The following is a 23,512-nucleotide window of genomic DNA, read 5'->3' as shown; positions in this document are numbered from 1 at the left end:
AGAAACATAGTTCAAGGCAGAGATAAATAACAATATTCACTATGTTCATGAACAAATCAATCTATTCTCATATTCAATCAAATGATCGCTATTTTTTCTTTTTATTTATTATTATTATTTTTTAAGTGAAACATGTATATATGTATGAGAATCAGATTGAGACAGACACTGAAGACCTCCTGGTCATGTAGAGGAGGCATTAGGACCAGAATGTTCCATCAGAAAAGAGGCAAAAGGAGAAGATTTGTAATGCCAAATTTGAAGAGTGAAATGTAGGCAGAAATCACACGAGGGCCAGCTGCAAGTAGCTGTCAGTCTTAGAACACAGCAGCACGAAGATTCCTGACTCAACGAGCCATAGACATTGCACAGTACGGGGCTGTACTGTTAGGATCTCCAAGTACACTGTAATGTCAAACATTCACTCCCTGCACAGGACCTGCACCCCCAAGGTCAGCAGGATGTTGTGCGTCAGCAAGATCGCACCTTTTGGTGAGCCAGAAGGATGCTTTCCGTTCTCATCATCACCATCACTGTGAAGTAACTACAAAACACTCAGCTCTGATGAACCTGGGGCAAGTCTTTTCTCTCACTTGAAACAGGTTCCCTGTGAGTTCCTATCCTTTGACTCGACAATTCCCAGTCTCAGAGTTCATCGTAAGGACCTAATTAAGTGTAAATGTTAGGCAATCCTCTGTAAGAAAGTCACTATGGAGGTTCTCTGCTGGGTACATAACTGTATCCAGAATGAAGACTACGTGTCCCAGTCACTCTTGTGGCCAGATGCGGTCACGTGACTAATGGGATATAAACAGAAAATGCCGTTCAAGAATAAGAGCCCGGTAAGGGCGCCCACTACTACTTCCGTGAACTGACCCTCCTTCCACCTGGACACAACGGTGGTTGAATGACTAGCTCTCCAGAACCACTTCTGACCAACATATGGCCTTGGGAGTAGACACTCTGCAGGACGGAACAACAAAACTGGATGGAGCCTGATTTCCCAGTGCTGTGGAGCACCATGAAGTCTTGGCCCACCTACCTCTGAACTTGCTCTATGTGAGACAGAAATAAGCAGCTCTTACTGGACATAAGTCACTTATGAGTGGTTTTTTTTTTTTTTTACATTTATTTATTTTTGAGACAGAGAGAGAGCATGAACAAGGGAGGGTCAGAGAAAGAGGGAGACACAGAATCTGAAACAGGCTCCAGGCTCTGAGCCATCAGCACAGAGCCCGATGAGGGGCTTGAACCCACGGATCGCTAGATCATGACCTGAGCCAAAGTCAGACGCTTAACCGACTGAGCCACCCAGGCGCCCCCGCTTATGAATGTTTTATGTCACACTCACACACAGACCTAATCCTAATCAAGACTAAGGTTTATTACTCCAACACTGTCTTATAACAGTGAGAGAGGGGAAACTCCTAGCCTAGATACCCAACAGAGAGGGGTTCATTAAATGATGCTATATTTATCCACCGAGGAAATAGTTGATGTTATCTTTTAATTAGTATAAATATTTATGTGAAAATGGTTGGGATATTATAAAGTTAAAAAAACACAGGTTGTAAAGCAGTTTGTATATTACTTCAGATATAAAATGTCCCGCAAAATAGATACCAAAATTCAGGAAATTTTGGTATCTTGGAAAATAAAATCACAGGTGATTTTGGTTTTCTTTTTAATTCCCTGTATTTGCTAGTTATTCTATAATAAACATGTTATTTTGATAATGAAAGTTATATAAAACCAGAAGCTGGTAATAAATAAACTAAAAAAAAAGTAACAAAAACCAGAAGCCACTTTGGTGACTTGGAAAGCGATTTACTGCCTTTTGGGGAAAGTACTGTGAAAACATCATCAATTGCTGGGCTTCCTTAATATCAGAAATAAGAAAATGTTACGTGGCCGTGGTGCCAGAGAAATAACTTGGTGAATTAATGGTTTTACTGTGATTGCATCTGTCTAGACAATTATCAAATGAGGAATATTTTCCATAGGTTGCTACCTGGAGAATGGAAAGAAAGGCCTGCCTCTTCTATTCACGTCACAATTTACTATATGGAAATCATATTCAGCACTTACACTGTATCAGAAACTGTGAAAAGTCTGCCAATACGGCATATCTAGCAGACTTTCTTTCTTTTTAAAAAAAAAATGTTTATTTCTTTTGAGAGAGAGGGAGAGAGCTAGGGAGCCCGAGTAGAGGAGGGGCAGAGAGGGAGAGAGGGAATCCTAAGCCCCGATATGGGGCTCAGTCTCACGAACTGTGAGACCATGACCTGAGCCGAATTCAAGAGTCAGGTGCTTGGCCGACTGAGCCACTCATGTGCCCCACCTTGCAGACTTCCCTGAAATGGAGTTTAGTAAATAATAATGTAGTTGCCCAAAGCAGGAACTTGCAACGACAAATTTGCCCACCATGTCTCTCCTCTCAATTCTGGTTGAGGGCACAGCCAAAGCCTTGCTTTGGCTTAAGGTAGGAAAAAGTGAAGTGAAAGATTAATCCTTGTAAGAAGACCTTTCTGATAAAGGTGATCCTGAAAGAAATATCCTCCGATGTTTCACATAGAATCAAGATAATAAATCTTCAGTATGGGAACATCATCTAAACCAGCCATGAAGTCTCCCAGTATAAAGAGACTACTTTCCACTATGGTGTCCTCCCCACCACAGAGTGTGAGAACCTGCTTCCTACAGGACCGTTCCATTAAGACCCAGTAGAACCACTATATGGTGGGCTGGAGAAAGGAAGTACTCATGCTCTCTGCTACTTTCAGACTCTGCTACTTGCTATACTCTGAGTGGGGTTCCTACTTCCAACTCTGCAGATGCTAAATTGACAAGCCAACAGCATAAGCTACCACTGACCTGTTGCTTGACTCATCCCTATTCCTTTAAGCCAGCGACAGAAGTTGAGACCAAAATCTCCAAATGCTTTGCTTCATTTTAGTTTCAAAACCGTGCTAGGAGGTAACTACCCGTGAGGTGAGGTGAGGAACGATCCCAAAGCCACCCTGTGAGAGGGTGGCAGCGTGGATCTTTCGCCTCCTAGGGTTATAGTCAAGAGGGTGAGTTTAAGAGTCTGATAAATGTGGATTCAAATTCCTGCTCTGCCACTGGCGAGCTCTATCTTGGTGAAATCAAGGTAACAGGATCGCTGTGAGGATTACATGATATTTTTAAAATGCTTATCCCGATGTCTGGCAAATAGTAAAGTCCGCAAATGAGAGAAATTATTCCTATCTTGAAAGAAAGGCATATCATGGAGAGTGCATTTGACATAAAAAGCAAAAATGAAAAGGAGTCAATATGCTTTCAGGCTAATATTCCATGAGTCTATAATGCTCTTAATTGTGAGAAGAATATGGCCAGACAAAAGAAATGAAATACATCTGTCAACTCCCTCGCCCCCCAATTTTTTTTAATGGAGTTACTAACTGGTGACTGAATATAAAAAGATGAACAACAGCAGTGATTGGGTAAGATAAATGGATCATAGCATCAAGGAATGGAGGTAAAATTAGCTCCAAGATACTTAATTCGGGCATGAAAGATACTTGAGGGTCGTTTCAAGGTTAACAACCAAAATAAAAAACCAACTGCTATGGAAGCAAAAAGCAAGGCTGATTTTTTATGAGAGAATCTAGCACACTACATTACAAAATAGAATTCAACTCTTTCTGCATTATCAGCAGCCCAAGAGAAAGAATACTTGCAGGAGAGAAAACAAAACTGTACCTTTCCCAGGATTACAAGAGTTTAAACATGAAGGCCAATTTATAGAATCCTTTATTAAAGGTCTTTCCTACAATGATGGGAATGAATTATTAAAAAAGATAGAAGTTTAAAAAAAGGAAAAAAGTGATAAATTATATTCAGTGAAAGTCCCCAAAGGTCAAATTCAGGTGCATGGTGAGAATCACAAAAAAATAAAAGAGCTCAGGGATGCCTAGTTGGTTAAGCATCTGACACCTGATATCAGCTCAGGTCATGATCACCCACAGTCGTGGGATCGAGCCCTGCATCGAGCTCTGTGCTGAGCCTAGAGCCTATTTGAGATTCTCTATCTGCCCCCTCCCACTCGTGCTTGTTCTCTATCCAAATAAAATCAACTTAAAAAAAACAAACGGGCTCATAATTACACATATTGCAAGGAATTAACCTGAGTTAACTGAAGAAACAGGGTGGGAGGATTTTTTTAGGAGGAAGTTTTTTTTTTTTTTTCAAATATCAATTTGCTCCCAGACTCCAAATAAAATAGTTCTCATGGACCTACTGAGTCTTAAATCCTGTTGCCGTTATAAAGAAACTTAAGGTGGCTTTTTTTCAGTCTCCTCTATCCTAAATAATACACAAACTGCACTGGGCTCTCTCCTATCCCTTGCACCACCCCCCAGACAGGCTAGATTTGGGAACGGCTCCTTCCGCCACCGGAGGGATGTGACTGGGAATGACTGCTGGTGAGCATCTATGAGGTTCAAGAATGTAGACCCGGGGTGGGGTATAGCTACCTGACCTCTAGGCTCATGTTTGAAAGAAGAATTCTACTGGTACCCAAATGGGAGTGTCGTAAGTGTTCTTCACAAAAGACCTGGGAAAAATTCTCTGGATTCAAAAACGTTAAAATAGGGAACAATCACCATGGGGCCTCTGACAAAAACATCGGAAGAGGAGCACTGATTTATTTGACAGAGGAATTTCATGATTTTAGTGAAGCACAAGGGGATATGACCCCTACAAAACAAAAAAAAAGGCTATGAAAGGGAACAAGTCAATGTAGCAAATTAAAGGGAAATAAAAACTGCCACTGCTAAAATTCATGTTAAAGGCAGTAAGCAGTAGACTTGATAGAGCAAGAAGCTGAGTAAGATATTTCAACTTGAGAAACATGAGTAGAACATCAAAAAATATTTGTTATTAAAATACTTCCATATTGGTTGGTAGAGTGCCCCCTTCCAGCCCCCAATGCAGCCATGTCCTTATTGGACTTCCGAAAGATCCAGCAACTAAGCATAACTCTTGGTATAGTGGAGAGCTTCCAGAACTCTCCTCCAGAACTAAGATCAGTGTTGATGCTAATTGTCTTGTGCAAAAACCAATGGTTAAATATTTTGAAAACAAATATAATCCCTTGGCTCTAACTCAAGAATAATTGGTATTACCAGTCAACAGAGAGAAAACATAGAGCATAAGTAATAACCAAAATTAGAACTGAAAGAAGTTCCTGGATTTAAAGACCAGCTGATAATCACAACATGATTTCACTATAGATGGAATTAGTTTTATGAAAGTTTTATATAAAATGTTTCAAAAATTTGATAATGAAAGAAAGATACCAAGTTCATTTTAAGAGGCTAAAAATGGATGAGATATTAATAGTCAAATCTCACTTAGGAACATATGAGCAAAATTTCTCAAAGTGGGATGCCTGGGTGGCTCAGTCGGTTAAGCATCTGACTCTCGACTTTGGTTCAGGTCACGATCTCACAGTTTGTGAGACTGAGCCCCGAGTTGTGCTCTGCTCTGGCAGCATGGAGCCTGAGATTCTCTCTCTTCTTCTCCTTCTGCCCCTTGCTTGTGTTCTCTCTCTCAAAATAAATAAATAAACTTAAAAAAAATTCTCAAATCAATTTATTTTATCAGGCCCCTTTTACTAAGAAAAAGTAAGATCGTAAATAACATATGCATATTGCACTGTAGCTTTTGTAGGTGACAGCAATAATTAAGAGCTATATGTGAACTCTAGTAGTGTTTCTGTTAAGAATAAAACAGAAAAACTCAGGCAATTCAAATAGAGAAAAACAGGACGAAAATATACAAAGTTTGAAAAGATAAAGAGAGATCACCATGCGTATCATATGTTAATCGAGCCAAATTCTCTATTAGAGAAAAATAATTCTCCAGACTCTTTCCAGAAAACAATTATTAAAATCAGCTCAGCAAATCAAATAAAAAGTTAATTCAATCACCAAGTTAGGAAGAGACTGAAGAGCTTATTAAATTATTACTCTCTCCAAAAGTTCAGAGCCTAAGATTCTATTATGAATCTATCTGAATTTTCAATGAGACAATTCCATGCAATAAACAGTCATCGCAATACTATTGCCCTCCTACCAGCGGCAGCAGCAGCTGATGCATTTAATCCTCATGACAATCCAATGATGTGGCTACTATTACTACATTAACTTTACAAAGGAGGAAAGTGAAACAGAGAGCCAGCCACACAGCCAGTAAGTGGTGGAGCCCTGACAGTAATTAAGGCTGTGCTCCTAACCGCCAACCACAAGGAAAGACAAACCTTTGTTCCAGAATCCAATATACCTTGATGACACAACCCTCACAAAGTAAATGTTTTTCTTCCTTTCTAAGTGGCCAGAAACATTTAAAATAATCAAATACTTGCATAGTGCTTACTATGTGCCAGGCACCGTTTGAAGCGAGTTGCAAATGCACTTAATTGTCATGACAAGTGGGAGGGAGTTACCATCATTATTATCCTTTTGGGTAGATAAACAGGGAGGGGGACAAAACAGAAGAGACTCTAAATAAGGAGAACAAACAGAGGGTTACTGGAGGGGTTGTGGGAGGGGGGATGGGCTATATGGGTAAGGGGCACCAAGGAATCTACTCCTGAAATCATTGTTGCACTACATGCTAACTAACTTGGATGTAAATTGAAAGGAAGGAAGGAAGGAAGGAAGGAAGGAAGGAAGGAAGGAAGGAAGAAAGGAAGGAAGGAAGAAAGGAAGGAAGGAAGGAAGGAAGGAAGAAAGAAAGAAAGAAGAAAAGAAAAGAAAGAAAAGAAAGAAAGAAAAGAAGGAAAAGAAAGAAAAGAAAAAAAAGAAAAGAAAAATGTTTCGGAAAATATGGCCACATAGAAGAGTGAGAAAGAGTCATTAAGCTCCAATATTTAATCCTGGGTCCGTCTTAGTGTCTGTTTTTTGAATTAAGGACTACATGTGTTTATTGAATTGGTTAATTACCAACAATAAATTAAAAAAAAAAAAAAAAGAAACCGTTGAACTGATTTTCACTGCAGATTTCACTGAAACTCAATGGTGGAACCAGGATTCAGAGAGACAGAAACTACTGCTCCTAGAAGATGGTAGATGCAGGCAGGAGTGCCACGACAGACATCTCTGAGATAAGCGTAGGAAGAGTTTGAATGTTAAGAGTGTGAATGCATGGAAACAACTGAGATTTGTTTAGAATTGGACTTTTTTGTCTTTAGCTGGCTCAAACTGCACTCCTATTTGGTTGGGAACCTTTGATTTGTCATCATGACCTGCTAATAAATGAGCTGAGAAAGTTTAAAAAAAAAAAAGAAAAGAAAAGCAAAAGCACTGAGAGGTTTTCAGTGAAATGTCCACAATCGCGCAGCTAGCAGGTAGCAGGGCAGGGATTCAAACCCTGGCCGTTGGTAGGGTTTGTATATAGGGCTACATTAAACACACCAGCACATGCTGACGACAGCAGAGATGGAACTTTTAAATTAATCACAAATTACTGCCTTCTAAAAATCAGACATGGAAATCAAAGCATCACTTGTGGAATAGGACACAGCGGGCAAACAGTCATTAGGTGCCATTCTCAAATCTTACATAATAATCTAAAGCAAAAAATACATATGAAATGCAAAGTCCCCAGGGACAATCATTAAACTCACAGTCAGGCTAACACTTTCTCATAAAAAATAATAATTTTGTGTAAATTATAAATACAATCTATACTATGACTACCAGTCATTATGATTTCATTACTTAGTTAAGCCATCATTATGTCCTTTTAGCAAAGATGTAAGACAAATTATTTTCTCCAATACGACCTAAAATATTTGTTCAAATGATTTTCTTTTCATTTTGTGGTATTAGATTAAGACCATATTAATTCCATTTGGATTTCAATACACATTCTAAGATCAGCTTTAAGCATATGAAGCAAATGACATCAACAATCCCGATAGAAATATATGACAAGAACCAAATGTAGTATTACCCAAAGTTTATATATAATATATATTGTACAGTATGTGAGAGAAGCTGTAAATACAGATCACAGATGAATCCATATCATTATAAATTACATACAACAGTTGACCCTTGAGCAATGCATGGGTTAAGGACACTTACCCCTGGATAGCCAAAAATCTGTGTATAACTTTTTTTTTTTAATTTGTGTGTAACTTTTGATTCCCCCTGCCCCACAATTTAACTGCTAATAGCCTATTGTTGACTAGAAGCCTTATCAATAACCTAACCAGTTGATTAACACATATTTTGTATATTATATGTATCTAATACTATATTCTTATAATAAAGTAATCTAGATAAAAGAAAATGTTATTAATAAAATCATAAAGAAGAGAAAATACATTTACAGGACTGTACCGTATTTACTAAGAAAAAAATCTGTGTATACATGGACCCACATAGTTCAAACCCATGTTGTTCAAGGTCAACTGTCTACCCTGAACAGTAAACTTTTATAGCCTGTGATAACACAACAAATCAACTAAATGAAGTTTATCTTTAATATAAAAGTGACTGCTATATTCCACTAGATTCTGATGAGTATTCATAGTAATATGCATCCCTAATACAAGATGATTATGGCTACCTCTGGCTTCATGTGATGTCCTCATTTCACTTTCTGTTCTCTCTTCAAAGTCTTCTTTGACATCATCAGGATGCTGGTCTCTGAAAAAAAATAGGTGTTCAGCACTGCATCTCACCAATTGTCTTTCTTAATTTAAAAACAAACATTACCACTACTGTGAGAAAGGATTTTTAGTTCTACTAAGATGTAACTCCTACTAATAACATCTATAAATATCCATTTTCTTTATTACCAATTTTCATTTACTGTTCTGAAAAGAGATTTTTAAAGCTAAGAACAGTATTAAGGTGAACTATGTTACGTGTTAGCAAATGTAGCTACTGAATAATTCAACTTCAAATTGGGGCATGTTTTCATGAAGAGTTTCACTGGTTACCGAACTACAATTTAAGGAAAGAAAATATTTTGAAACCCCTACCATTTAATCAAGTAGCATACAAACTACCTTAGCTCTGGGATTTGGGATTGACACTGAGACTGGCCCAGGAGAAGCAAACTCAATTCTGGGAAGCTCTTCCTGGCTTAACCAGGTCAAATGTGTAGGCTGTATTGATTCCGACTCTTTCTGACCAGGAACGACCTGATGCTAATCTAAACATCCCAACAATGCTGTAAAATGGAATGGAACCATTACAATCTTAATTCAGAGCTTTATCCTTAAATCAGGGACAAAAATGGCGTTAAAGGGAACTAAGCACAGACTAACTAACTCTATTTTCTTTAAAGCTAAATTTGAAGTATTTGAAATTTTTCAACCTAATCTATTCCATTCTCAGAGTTCAAAATATATCCCACTCTCCAATTTCCTGAACTATCTAGGCTATGATACCTGGTTTACACACTTTAATGCTTTATAATACTCTATATTTATGTCGTATTGTTTCTTATGTGTTGTTACCTTTATAAATATATCCTGAGTTTCTTAAAGACCCTGATCATACTTCTGTTAAGTTTTAATTAAGAAAAAGGCAAATACACACGAAACCAAATGTCCCAACAAAATATAAAGAAGTTGTATTGTCTTAATTAAAAAGGCACTAATTTCATTCTCTAGCTGAACGGTGATAACACAATGATGCTAACACACTGTAAGTCTGCAATAAATACATGTTCCCTACTTCTTAGAAAGATCATTTCCAGTGACACATGTAAAATTTCATTGAGATCTGAACTCCCTGGCTAAGTTCATACTAAAAACAACTTATCACAAATGCTAAAGAATACTGCTTATTTGAGAATGGGGAAGAATTACTGTTATTACAAAATAAAAACAAATCATTTCCCAAGAGTAATAGAATTAAAAGACATAGAGGTTCTTATTCCATAAAAGTTGGGAGAGGAGGTATACCACTGATGATTGCAGATAGGACATTAACTGAAATGATAATAGAAAAGTTTGCCTTCTCTGTAAAGACTGTGCTAAAGTTATACTTGGTAATTAGAACATGCCAAAGTCAGCTTACTATGCTTAAATTAGCTTATGTGATCTTCTAAACTTGTTTTATGCTAAATTAGAAATAATATTATTTGAGTCCATAAATCTATCCCACTAGCTATCTATTGTGACCACTGAAAAAAGTTGTTTGTGCATAACTATATTAATATTTATTAGGAAGAAAATCATACAGTGCTGTGGCATAGTTTAAAATTGGCATTTTTCAAAGTAATAAAAAAAATCCCAATTACATTACTGTAGATTTCCTAAAAGTTTTAACGAATGGTTTGTGAAAAGGAAAAAAAGAAAAAAAAATAAGACAAACTTCTTTGTCTTTAGGCTTTGAGGTCAAAGGTTAACATTAAGTCTCAGAATTTTCTGAGTAATTCAGCTTTCCTGATCAGAATTGCCCACTAATGATAGTTTTACATTTTTGTGGTTTCAATAAAGCACAGTTTTCCTTAAAGTAAATTTTATTAAAATGAAGTTATAAGACTTAAGTATGAAGAAAGTTCTGTTGTATTCTTATGCCCAAATACAATGCCAATGATTTATTTTATGAAACGTAAGAAAAGGACCATTTTCTAGAAGAGCATAGAGAGAGAAAAAGAAAATAAGACCTTTGACCCAAAATATTTCTTCATGCCTGGATCTGCCATAATCCGTCCCAACAGAAGCAAAATGGAAGCTATCTATTTTCTTACATCATTTATGTTGCTTCATTATAGAAGGATGTTCGCTTTCCATTTTCCCTACTTTAACTCATAATATTTCATTGAATTGAACCTATATAAAACTTGGGAATATATAAACATGAATATTTATCTTTACCAAACACAGTTCAAATAAAGGCCTGTAGAAGAAACGTTTACTGGATGTTTTTATTTCTACTTAATATGTTGATTCTGCTAATTCCTTAAAATTAAAAATGACTAAAAGTCCCTTGGGGGTTCTACATGATATTTCATTTAGCTAAAAAGTTGGAGGGGTGGGGCAGTGGGGTCATCTGAGCAGTCTACTAGAACAAGCATTATAAAATAAATGGATGAACAGAACCACTGAAGTAAACAGAACCCTAATTAAGCACATCCAGAAATGAAGAAGTTAATAATAAGAAAAATTTTAAGAACATACTATGCACCAAAGGCTGGCTGAGCTCTTCCTATGTCCAATATTTCATAACAATCACTGTAAGAAGGTTCTGTTAACATTATAACCACTGAAACTTAAAGAAGTCCATGCCAAATCTGTAGAGCAAGTATCATACCAGGTCTTACTGACACTAAAATCCACAATTAAATTCAATTACCTTGAAGTAGAGTCAAGGTTTCTACCCTTGCATTTTTCCAGAATACAGTACATCAGTCTCCTATTGACAATGTCAGGCATGAAGAATCTTATTCTTATTTTTTTTGTATTTTATTTAAAATAAAAATTGGTTTCTCAATTGGGCAACCAGTATTTCTCTCTCCTACAAGGTTAGGATTTTCATTGCTAATTCTGACTGACTAGGTGCTGTGATGGAGCTCTTTCTCTGTGCAAGAATGAAATCCTTGATCTAGGATTCAGTTTCCTAAGCACAAAGTTATTCTAGCTGTACAGGTCTTCCAATTATGGACAAGGTACTTCCACAGTAGAACATCCACGCTCTGTGATAACATAATACTCTCTGGAACGTGGTACAAGATATGCTTCTTGACAGATTTTCTTCAAAAAAAAGACAACCAAAAATATTTTTCTGCTGTATTTTAATACCACTGTTTTGCTCTACATAAAAACTCCTCTATTTTCTCCTCTTGATCAACACTTTCTATTGCCAACAGTTTTATTCAGGAAGGAGGTACAAGCTGATTGGGCATGGGGGTAGTGAATCGTAACACGGAGAAAGCGTGGGTACACGTATGGTCTTTGGAAGTGAACAGGCTTGGCTGCAATTTTAGCTGTGCTACTTAATTCTAAACGATCTCTAGCAAGTTCCTGAACTTCCCTACTTCTCAGCTGCACCAACTGTAAAATGAGGAAAATCCATCCTTGTCCTCATAGGCATTTTAAGGACTCAATAAATGGACAGAAAGTGCTGCACACACAGCAGCTTCCACTATTGACCAATTACTTCTATTTGGTGATAAAATTATCTACTGTCACTTGTTTTCTTTAAGTAACCTGTTTGCTTCAAGTTTTAAACTAGCTTTTAGAGTAACAGTTACCACCCAGACAGCAGCCAGACTGCCTGGGTTGTAATCCAGGTCTGCTATTTAGGTCTGTAGTAATCCAGTAATCCAGTAATCCAGTAACAGACTGTAATCCAGGTCTGTTACTGTTATTTACTGTTAGCTGTGTAATCTGCAACCAAGAGAGGTTCTATGTTTTGTAGAATGGGTGTGTAATAATAGCACCTACCCCACGTGAGGTGCTAGGAAGAGTAAGTGAGCTAACGTAGGTTCAAAACACCTAGAAAAGTACCTGGAATACAGCAATTTCTCTTGAGATTTTAGAACTGTGGAGAACCAATGTATTTCAACATTTCTTTAGCTTGAATTGAAATACAATCATAGGTAAAACCCTACTCAAGAACACTCTTTAGGCTTTTAATTAAGACAGTGGAATCCACTCAAGTGAAAAAATGTATTCTTTATGAGTCAGCATCCTCTTTTTCTCTGTAATTAACGTGTCATGCTTTAGCCGTCTATCTTACTCTAAATATGCTTTGTAGTAATATTAGCAAAACAAACATCAGAAGGGTAAATACACAGTAAGAGGATGGCATGTGAATGCAAATAGCTGTATTTCTAGTTTGTTTATTTTTCATTTAAAAACAATCCCTAGCCAATTATGCCTGTCAGTCCCCAGTAAGTTAAAAAAAAAACAATATTGAAAAAAATGTGAACCGATGATTTTGCTTCAATTCAGGGATTTCAGCCATCTCTCTAAATCCAGCATGAGTCTGGTTTGGCTCCTAGCTTGAAATAACCCCGCCTTCTCTCTCCGCAGAGTTCATTCTAGTCGCACAGGGGTTTTGTTAGAGCTGAAAAGTACCTGTACTCCCCAGTAAGAGAGGAGACACAAGGAAAGTAGCAGGAGCTATAAAAAATGTAGGGATTTCTGTTTTGGACGTGAAAAGGAGGTCTCTTTGCATGCCCCCAGCATTCTTCTGCTTTTTTTAAATTTCTGGACCGAGGTCACTCACAGGTAAAAAAAATCAGAGAAAGAGAATCTTAGGGTTTGTACTTTAGACGATTCCTAAGAGTACTTGAACGGTCTCCAAATGCCTCCTACAATTGAAGAAGCGTGTGTGCGTGCACAGCTTCAGGACAAAGAAGTTACCATCTTCAACTCAGAAAAGGTGGCAAATAAAACCAGCGGGATTAAAACTTTTATGTCTATGTTAAGATTTGAATAAAGAGTCTTTATTTTACTTTAGGTTTCTTTATTTGAGGGGGGGGAGTAGGGGCAGAGAAAGAGGGAGACAGAATCCCAAGCAGGCTCCACACTGTCATCCCAAATGGTAAGATCATGACCCGAGCCAGAGATATGACCTGAGCCGAAATCAAGAGCTGGACACTTAACTGACTGAGCTGAGCCACCCAAGTGCCCCAAATAGTCTTTAAAATTAAGTTCCTTTTGGGATGCCTGGATGGCTCAGTCAGTTAAGCATCCAACTTTGGCTCAGGTCATGATCTCGTGTTTTGTGAGTTCTAGCCCCACATGGGGCTCTGTGCTGACAGCTCAGAGCCTAGAGCTTGCTTCAGATTCTGTGTCTCCCTCTCTCTCTGCCCCTCCCCTGCTCACACTCTGTGTCTCTCTCTCTCAAAAATAAATAAACATTAATTTAAAATAAATAAATAAATAAATAAATAAATAAATAAATAAATAAATTTAAGTTCTTTTTGAGATTATACATTAGCAGTGGTTTTTATTTTTTAATTTAAACTTATTTATTTACTTTTATTTAAATCCAAGTTAGTTAATATACAGTGTAATCATGATTTCAGGAATAGAGTTTAGTGATTCATCGCTTAAACATAACACCCAGTGCTCATCCCAACAAGTTCCCTCCTTACTGCTCATCCTTCCACCCAATACCCTGCTAGAAACCCTCAGTTTGTTCTCTGTATTTAAGATATCCTTATAGTTTGTCTCCCTGTTTTTATTTTTGCTTCCCTTCCCCTATGTTCATCTGTTTTGTTTCTTAAACTCCACATATGAGTGAAATCATGTATTTGTCTTTCTCTGACTGACTTATTTCTCTTAGCATAATACACTCTAGCTCCATCCATGTAGTTGCAAATGGCAAGATTTCATTCCTTTTGAGATGATACATTAGCAGTTGTTTTAATAGTGTTTTCATAAACATGGCCTAAGAGAGGTAAACATGGTCTACTATTTATCTAATGACTAAAAATAAAACATTTTGATTAATAAGCCTATTAAATTATTATTTAGTATAAGGAACATATGTTGGTGAAGAAAAGTAATAGAACGAATCAATACAGTGGATGTTACCAAAATGCCAAGGAAAAATCCTCCGGAAAACAATTCAGCAATCATCAATCAATCAATCAATCAATCCTCTTATGAAATGAAAAGCCCTAACCAGTAAGGTGAGCATTATGGAATAAAGACCCTGTATTATAGGAAGAGCAAGCCTACCTTACTTTCATGTTGCCATAGAAAAGAGAACAGATGTCATTGCTTTTCCACTATATGTAAAAGAGTTTCCTGAGTCAGGAATCAATGCCATTCGAGGAGATAAAATGAGACCCTGTTACACTACTGTTCCAGCAACTTCGCAGGCATACAACAATGACACAGTCACACACCTTACACTTTGAATGGCTGCCCTGGCATCGCAGTGGTTGGCACTAACAACTGTGAGTGTTTTAACCCAAAATGAGCTTCTCTCTGGTGCGCACTCACAACTGCACGGATTTGACTCAGATGTCCAAGAGCTGGAATACTTTTGAATTTCCACAGCTCCTGCTCCACATCTGGTAAAGCCCACTGACTGAAAGGGGAAACAGGCTTTCCGTAGCCAGGTAATGGTAAGTCACCAAAAGGACTCTCTCCAGTTGCTGACGCCAAACCCTCGGGCTCAGAAAGTCTCAGAAAGCAAAACAAAGTTCGTAAAGATTCCTAATCGGCATTTGTCATCTTTTAGGACTTTTGGCTCCAAATTGATGCTATTCTCCTTGATCTTGCGGTTCTGCAAAGTAAAGAGATTTTTATATGCTTATTGTCTCACGTTTATGTCAGCTTGTTTCCCAGTCTGTATAACGAAGCGCTCCTCAGCGACAGACTAGCTCTTGGCGTGACTCGTAAACCTGATTCAGCCTCGAAACAGAAATCAGATTAACAGTTGCAACTCCTGCAACTGCTCAATGTAATTCTGAGTAGAAACGCTGGTCCTACAATTTGAGAACCCATTTTAATGGCCTATAATGAACTGAACAGACTGAAATTTTTCAGGGGATTCAGGTTAGCGACAGGCATTTGCCTTGCAAGGTAACACAAGCATTTGGCAGATATTTAAAGCATGCTTTATTATGTTTCTGGGGTTATGTCTAAGCAGGCTTAAACAACACGGGAGCTTGAAACATTCCATGATTTTTAATAGAGATAGCACCTAATTTAGAAAGGCAATTACAAGCAGCTGCAGAACAGATTTCATGAGAATAAGCCATGTGGGATAGATGCCGATGTTCCCCAATTGGCAACATGCTGAATTATTACTCCAGAGAAAGGTGTTTATCTTCAGTAATAATTCTCAAAACCTAGTATATCGATCACTTGCACCCATCTCCTGGGTGTGCGTGTTAAAAATGAACTGGGACTGGCACCTTACATTTCCTGAATTAGCATCTCTGGAGGTGATCATTCGAAAGCTGCATTTTAACGAACATCTGATGATTCTGATGCAAAACGAAGTTTGAAACCCATAGGTTTTATGAAGATCCAGAGAGATGTACACATACTTTTACCGAGCGGTAGACGTGCAGGTTACGGTTACCAGTCCTCAGGCAAGGTCCGCCATGGACTGGGAGGCCCCTGCCTCACCATCTGGCTGCCAGGAGTGCTGTGAGGGCAGAGATGAGCTGCTGCCCGCCCCCTGGCCCCCGCAGCGAGGAAAACCTCTTCCCACTGAAAACACGAGGCACAACACACTCCTCACACTTCTGACGAACCAACATACAACTGAAAAGGACTGCAGACTCTCCACGCTGGGAATGCACTCATAACCCAACCATCCATTTGACGAACTGCTACAGGAAAACGGGCCTAAATATTCAGCGTGCCTACAAAAGGACTCAAGGTGATGCCATCTTAATGTGGGGCAGAGCTTCCCAGCTCGGATACCGTGAATCCCTGAGAACAAGTGCTCTGAGTTCTACAAGTTCCCTGTAGCCCTCCCAGAAGCCAAGGCCACCATCTGGTCATCCAGAGGCAGCCCCGTTCACTCCCTTGGTGCGCCATATAAAAGCGTCGTCACTTCTGTGGTATTTTCTACGTGAGGCAGGAGTTAAAACGACAACAGTGTTGGAAGCACTGCCTCATTCGTAAAAGAATGCCAGTATGTATTTGGGGGATTCATCTCATCATTTAATAATCAGCCCACAGAAATCTGGTGCGGGAATCTAACAAAGTTGAGAATGCAGGTGTTTCACCAGAACAAAAAACATTTCACAGCTGTTGCCTTTTAGGTCATACAACTGATAGGTCTCCTTTGAAGGCTGGTGGATGATTCAAGGTCACCCTGCATCCTTACTGTGTGCCAGGTGGCGTGCTTGGTGCTGAGGATATCTCAGGACCAGAGAAGACGTGGACTCTGCCCTTGTGGAGCTTACTGTCAAGCAAAGCACGCAGACGTAGAAGTATCGACACAAACTGTCTACAGCATCGGGATGTGTGCTGTGAAGGTATGTGATAAGGAACGTGAACTACTCTAGAAGAGCAGACAAAGCTTCCCCGAGGAAATGACAGTGAACCTGAAGCCTGCAAAACGAGAGACCAGCTAGGAGATGGCAGGCACGGAGACTCTAGGCAGAGAGAAAGGATGTCTGAGAACCGAGGTGGCTGAAGCATTAAGTTTAAAAAGGAGCCTGGCAGAGACAAGGCTGGAGAGCTGGGCACGGGCCAGACAACACAGGACCTTGCAGGCCACATTCAGAATTAGGGTCTCAATTTCAGGAGTAATAGGAAGTCACTGAAAGTGTCAAGCAGGGAGACAGACTTCCAAAGAACTGTTTTAAACGCAGACTCTTAGGCTCTAGCCCGGAAGATTCTTCATGGGCTGACCTGGGCTCCCAAATCTGAATTCTGAGGAGGTCTCTGGGAATCCGATGCAAAGTCTAGGAGCTACTGCTGTGGAGCGAGTCATCTATGGGCCCAGCCTGAGCAGACAGCCTGTGAAATAGCCCTTAAAATAACAGTTACGGGGCACCTGGGTGGCTCAGGGGGTTGAGCGTCCAACTTTGGCTCAGGTCATGATCTTGCAGTTCATGAGTTCAAGCCCCACATCAGGTTCACTGCTGTCAGCCTGTCAGCCAAGAGCCTGCTGCAGATCCTCTCTCCCACCCCCACTTGCACTCACCCCTAAATAAACAAACAAACAAACAAATAAATAAATAAATAAATAATAAAGGTTATTGCACGAAAGGAACACATGTTCCTCACATTGTTAATTTATCTGGCCTTGCTACGTCAGCTTCCAGATCAAAAGCAATGCCAGCAGAGCACTCATTCTGGTGACCCTCTGGCATCCGAAACGGGTGAATGGAATGGCGGAGCAGATGCTGTCAGGACAGTCGTGCTGGGGGAATCGCCGTGTGCTCCCTCCCCCGGCAGCCTCACTCTGCGGCTGGAGGTAACCAGGGCTTAAATAGCTCAGCTCCTCCATCCCTATGCTGGGAAGACTCGATGTGTGCTTTACACGGACGCCCAGAGTGTTCGCAGCAGGCCCGCGTTCCTGCTGTCTCCAAGCCGTCATCGGTGAGATGACAAGGCTTTCACTGGCCGTCTTCCTTTCTCCATCTCACTTCCTCACTCCCCTCCTGATGTCTGCCTCACCTCCCAAATAAACCACATGCAACCGAATCTTTGTCTCAGGGTCATCTTCTAGGCATGCAAACGGTCTCCCGCTGGGCCAAAGTGCATTTAAAAGAAAAAATACAGTGCAGTCTGGCTACCAAATTTGGTGAATTATTACCAAGGATGCAAAGAAAATGTGTTAAAACCTGAATAAAAAGTTCCATCCATGTGAGCGACGAATATGGGAAAAGAAGAGAGAACATAACCTGGTATTAAGAGAATCGTCTTGAATGCCGTATTCAAAGTTTAACCTAGGAATGTCAAAGAAATGGCCAGCCTTTCTTTTACTCTTTTACAGTTCTTTTTTTTTTTATTTTTATTTATTTATTTATTTATTTATATTTATTTATTTATTTATTTATTTATTTCAACGTTTAATTAATTTTTTGGGGGGGACAGAGAGAGACAGAGCATGAACGGGGGGAGGGGCAGAGAGAGAAGGAGACACAGAATCAGAAACAGGCTCCAGGCTCTGAGCCATCAGCCCAGAGCCCGACGTGGGGCTCAAACTCACGGACCGCGAGATCGTGACCTGGCTGAAGTCGGACGCTCAACCGACTGCGCCACCCAGGCGCCCCTACTCTTTTACAGTTCTTATATGGTGCAACAAGTTAAGTAACCTATTCTTCTTGCAACATGAATACAAACTAACATTTACTGAGGGCTTACTACTTAGTAATACTTACTAGTACTTACTAGAACTACTTACTAGTTCTTAGCATTGCACAGTTCCCTGTTTCATCCCTAAATCCAGGTTAAAGAAATCATAATCCGAAAACTTTATATTTACTTTTAAAATGAAAAAAATATATTAAATATGTTCATACAGATTCACTTACAGCTGAGAAGCCAGCTAACTTTTACCCTGTTAATTCTACCTTAAATCAACCACCCTCAAGCCACGAGATACACTTTTTGTTAACAACTTTTCTTTTATTAACACCTACTATATGTTGCCATCTCATGATCATTTGTATCTAAAATACCAAGTGCCATTCTGATTGCTGGGAGAACTAGTGACTGCCTGCAGTAGGAAAAACCAAAATAATCTGAAGCCAATTTTTTCAAGAATTTTAAAGAAGAAATTTAAAAATTTAAACAAGTAAATAAATCTGTGTTATTTTGAAACATGTTGTTTTTTCAAACATGCATAATGAAGCATTTAGGTTGAAATATCAAAATGTCTGCAAGCATCTCTTAAAAACACCATCTTGTGAGTCAGAATCAATGAACTCTGTATCTGTAATTGTTACTATATGAATTCGTACTTTATTTGTCTTAAAGTTCCTTATATATGATATGATCTCACTTTGGAGTGCTGGGTTGGGTAAAATGAGTTTATGTTTCATTAGTCATGGATTTAAGGGTAAAAACAAAAAATCCTCTTCTTGTTATTAATTAATTAGCTCCCCCCCGCCATCCAGAGGATAAAATTGCTTTCTCTGAGAATACTGAGACTTGAAATGCCATTACTCCAACAGCACTGCTGTGAATTTAGAATCAGTTATTAATTAAAATGTCCACCTATATCTATCATCTATAAGAATGGAAGTTACAAAATATTTCAATAAAAAACTACATAGCCTTAGGTTTTAAAATACTCCATAAAAGAAACTTCCAAAACCTAAGTACTAAGGCATATCTTTCCACTAATCTGCTTTGTTTTTTTTTTTTTTTTCAACGTTTATTATTTATTTTTGGGACAGAGAGAGACAGAGCATGAACGGGGGAGGGGCAGAGAGAGAGGGAGACACAGAATCGGAAACAGGCTCCAGGCTCTGAGCCATCAGCCCAGAGCCCGACGCGGGGCGTGAACCCACAGACCGCGAGATCGTGACCTGGCTGAAATCGGACGCTTAACCGACTGCGCCACCCAGGCGCCCCTGCTTTGTATTTTTTGAGTAGTGTCCTCAGTTAATGTAAGGGCACAGACCTTACTTAGAGCTTAAAACATACTAACTCAACTCTACAAGTGAAATCAAAACTAAATGCCTGAGCTTATACAGTTGACCCTTTAACAACATGGGTTTGAACTAAGCAGGTCCACTTATACATGTCTTTTTTTTTTTTACAATAAATATACATACACTACTGTAAATGTATTTTCTCTTATTTATGATTTTCTTATTAACATTTTCTTTTCTCTAGCTTAGTTTATTGTAAGCATACCGTATATGATACACATAACATATGAAATACATGTTAATGAACTGCTTACATAACTGGCTAGGCTTTCGGTCAACAGTAAACAGTAGGCTATTAGTAGTTCAGTTTCTTTGGGACTCAAAGATTATACTTGGATTTTCAACTGTGTGGGGGAAGGGGTCAGTGCCCCTAACCCTCATGTCATTCAAGGGTCAACTGTACTACAATTAACATCTTAATAATTAAAAGCAATAACATATATGCGAGTACTTGGCATGGGCATGAAAAAGAACACCCATTTTTCACAAAAAATCGGACATCTTCCTCATAAAGGATGGCTCTATATACCGATCAGTTCATTCAGAAACATGAACTGGCATGAATTTCCAAACTTCTAACACCCCCAAAGTGTGACTAAAAGATGAATAAATAAGAAAGCCTGTCTGATTTACATATGCTTGTATCAACTCTCCATTATTTTTTAAGTCCAACAACTTATCTCCACCATTTTACATGAAATGAAATGCATTTTCAATAATGCCCAAGAAAAGATAACCACAGAGTACACAGCATCTGAGATAGAAAACCTCTTTCAACCAGAGTACTTCTAAACATCACTAATATTATCACTTTAATTACCTGATTTCAGGAGATGAAGAGATTTCATTTGTGTCTGCCCTTTTATTTCTTGGAAATGATGGACTAGCCGGAGGCATCTCACCACTTAAGCGGTCTGGGAAAATTCGGTCTTTATTCAAATTGATTTCTGAATAGGGACAGTTGGCAGCACTAAAATATTAAAAGAAAAGCATATTCTTAGAACATCCATTAGAACATACTTTAATTAAAGTGACAGGCTACAGAATATACAACTCTAAAACTTAACTGTTATGTTTACATATGTATATATGTAGAATTAAACATACATTGTGAATATTTTTGTTTCTATTAAGGTTTATTTATTTATTTTGAGAATGAGAGAAAGAGAAAGAGAAAGAGAAAGAGAAAGAGAAAGAGAAAGAGAAAGAGAGAGAGAGAGAGAGAGAGAGAGAGGAGAGGCCGCAAGTGGGGGAGGGGCGGAAAGAGTGAGAAGGAGAGAGAAAAAATCTCAAGCAGGTTCTTTGCTATCAACAAGGAGCCCAACGTGCGGCTCAAACTCACAAACTGTGAGATCATGACCTGAACTGAAATCAAGAGTTGGACACTTAACCACCTAAGCCACCAGGTGTCCCTAGTGTATGAAATATTTTATCTCTGAGACATAATTTAAGTCTATTCTGATAGAAAATATGTCTTTGCACTAGATGTTCAGAACACAACCTGATGAAATCTTTGCAACTGTGCAATGATCACTGAAGGATTCTGTCTGTATACGGTCCAAGGGCAGAGGCTGTGCGTATCTGTAGGAACAATCAGCCCCAGGGGACAAATGCTTAAGACATCATGGGAGGGTTGGTGTCAGAGGTAGGACAGAGAAAGACTGATGGACAGATGGAGCGGATCTGCTTCCTAAAGTGATCCTTCAGGCTCAGGGTCACCATAGGCCATTTCATTTCCTTCATTTCATTTCCTGTTGGCCTCCAAAGGAAGGGGATTCCCCCATGTTCCTGTCTCCAAGCCCAGACGTACACTTGATACGCTAAGCAATACATATATTTATCTGTAGTCAATCCTGTTTCTGACAGGAAAGGAGACCAGATGCCAACTTGGATAATGACCCATCTATCTCACTTCCCTTCTATCGGTGACCCCTGGACTCCTGGTTGGTCTCTCAGGTCCCATGTGGGGATCATTTCTGTTATTCATGCAAAGGAAATCTAGGTCACTAATTGTTAAATCAACATTGTCAGTATAATCCTCTGCGTAGGCTTCAGCTTTCCATCTTCAGAACAACTGGGCAACCTCTGAATCTCAGGCCTCCAATACATAATGAACCCCTCCAACTAAATGCCCATCCTGCCCCTCTGTTTTTTAGGAAGTCTCCTTGTATCTATAAGTGGTTTGGATCTTGGATAAATTATTCTAGTGTCTTATATGTTCTTTTCTTCTCTCTAGGTGATAATCACCCAGGGAAAAATTTTAAACTATGTATGTCTATTTCCACCAAGAGAACCAGATACACTCTCCTAGGAGAAGGAGGGAAGAGTTTGAAAATGCTCCTGATTCTGATAATGGCCTATGAAACCTACCACAGGTATCTTGAAAGCTAAAATACAATCTTAATTTTATTTAACTAAACATTCTGCTACACTGATACCTATGCAAAAGACAAAAATAAATAACATATGCTCACGTGTTGACAAAAATGTATATAGTGCTAACCCAACAATAAAAAAATAACTAGTAATATTTATGGAGCACTTACTATATATCAAGCACTGTGCTAAGTACATTCCGTTCAGTGTTTTACTTAATTTTCACGACACCCTATGAGGAGGGCTTCTCATGAGACAAACTAAGGCTTAAAATGCTTAGGTGGCTTGTCTTTAATTATTTCATTAATTTGTTCAACAAGTATTTATCAAGTATCTATTAAGTGCTAATTATCTTTCTAGGCACTGGAATCACAACGGAAAATACAATGACAAGATCTCTGCTCTCATGTCGCCGATATTCTAGGGGAAGTTGGGCACTACACAATTGCAGATATAAAGCAGACAACTTTACACAGTGACAAACGCCACTGAGTATGACCGAAGAAAGAACATGGGGCTGTCACAGGGGTCACAGGGCTGTACAGGAGGAAGAGGCTCTGTGAAGCAGCAGCCTTTGAGTGGTGCCTTCGAGGTCAGGAAGAAGCCTGCTCTGTCAACACAGAGGAAGAGCATTCTAGGAAACAGCAAGGTAATGCCAACACAGGGAGAGCTCGGCCTGCCTGGGGTGAGGCCAGCGATGGCCGGGTGCGTGAGCAAAGGGAGGGCACACACTCGTGGCAGGCAAGGGAAGTATTGTGTAGGGCCCGGTAGGCCCTGGTCAGGAGTTCCGATGCTTAGTTTAAGTTTGAGGTGAAGCCGCTGGAGGACCTTCAAATGAGGAAATGATATGATTTGATGTACAATTCAGAACAATCCCTCAGGATGCTTTGTGGAGAGAAGATTTCAAGGGGCCAGAATCGGAGCAAGAAAAGTTATGTAAGAGTGAAGATACCATGGTGACTTCGATTTGGGTGGCTGAAACAGAGGCAAAGGGGCCAGTCACGGTACCTCTGCGATCCCTTCAAGGGAG

General features: G+C 39.1%; 1 protein-coding gene across 9 annotated transcripts in view; it reads right to left on the bottom strand.

Annotated features, from left to right (window-relative positions):
• Positions 1 to 23,512, bottom strand: part of L3MBTL3 (L3MBTL histone methyl-lysine binding protein 3) — a 126,467-nt gene that overhangs the window by 11,864 nt on the left and 91,091 nt on the right. For all 9 annotated transcript variants that reach the window (XM_023254347.2, XM_023254343.2, XM_023254344.2 and 6 more), the window contains 2 exons: positions 20,927 to 21,076; positions 8,623 to 8,702 (listed from right to left, as the gene is read on the bottom strand). In XM_023254347.2, the coding sequence (XP_023110115.2) occupies positions 8,623 to 8,702; positions 20,927 to 21,076 (230 nt within the window). The remainder of the gene's footprint in view (positions 1 to 8,622; positions 8,703 to 20,926; positions 21,077 to 23,512) is intronic.

Source organism: Felis catus, chromosome B2, assembly GCF_018350175.1.
Source record: "Felis catus isolate Fca126 chromosome B2, F.catus_Fca126_mat1.0, whole genome shotgun sequence".
Classification (NCBI taxonomy): domain Eukaryota; kingdom Metazoa; phylum Chordata; class Mammalia; order Carnivora; family Felidae; genus Felis; species Felis catus.
This window is presented reverse-complemented; position numbering and strand designations above follow the sequence as displayed.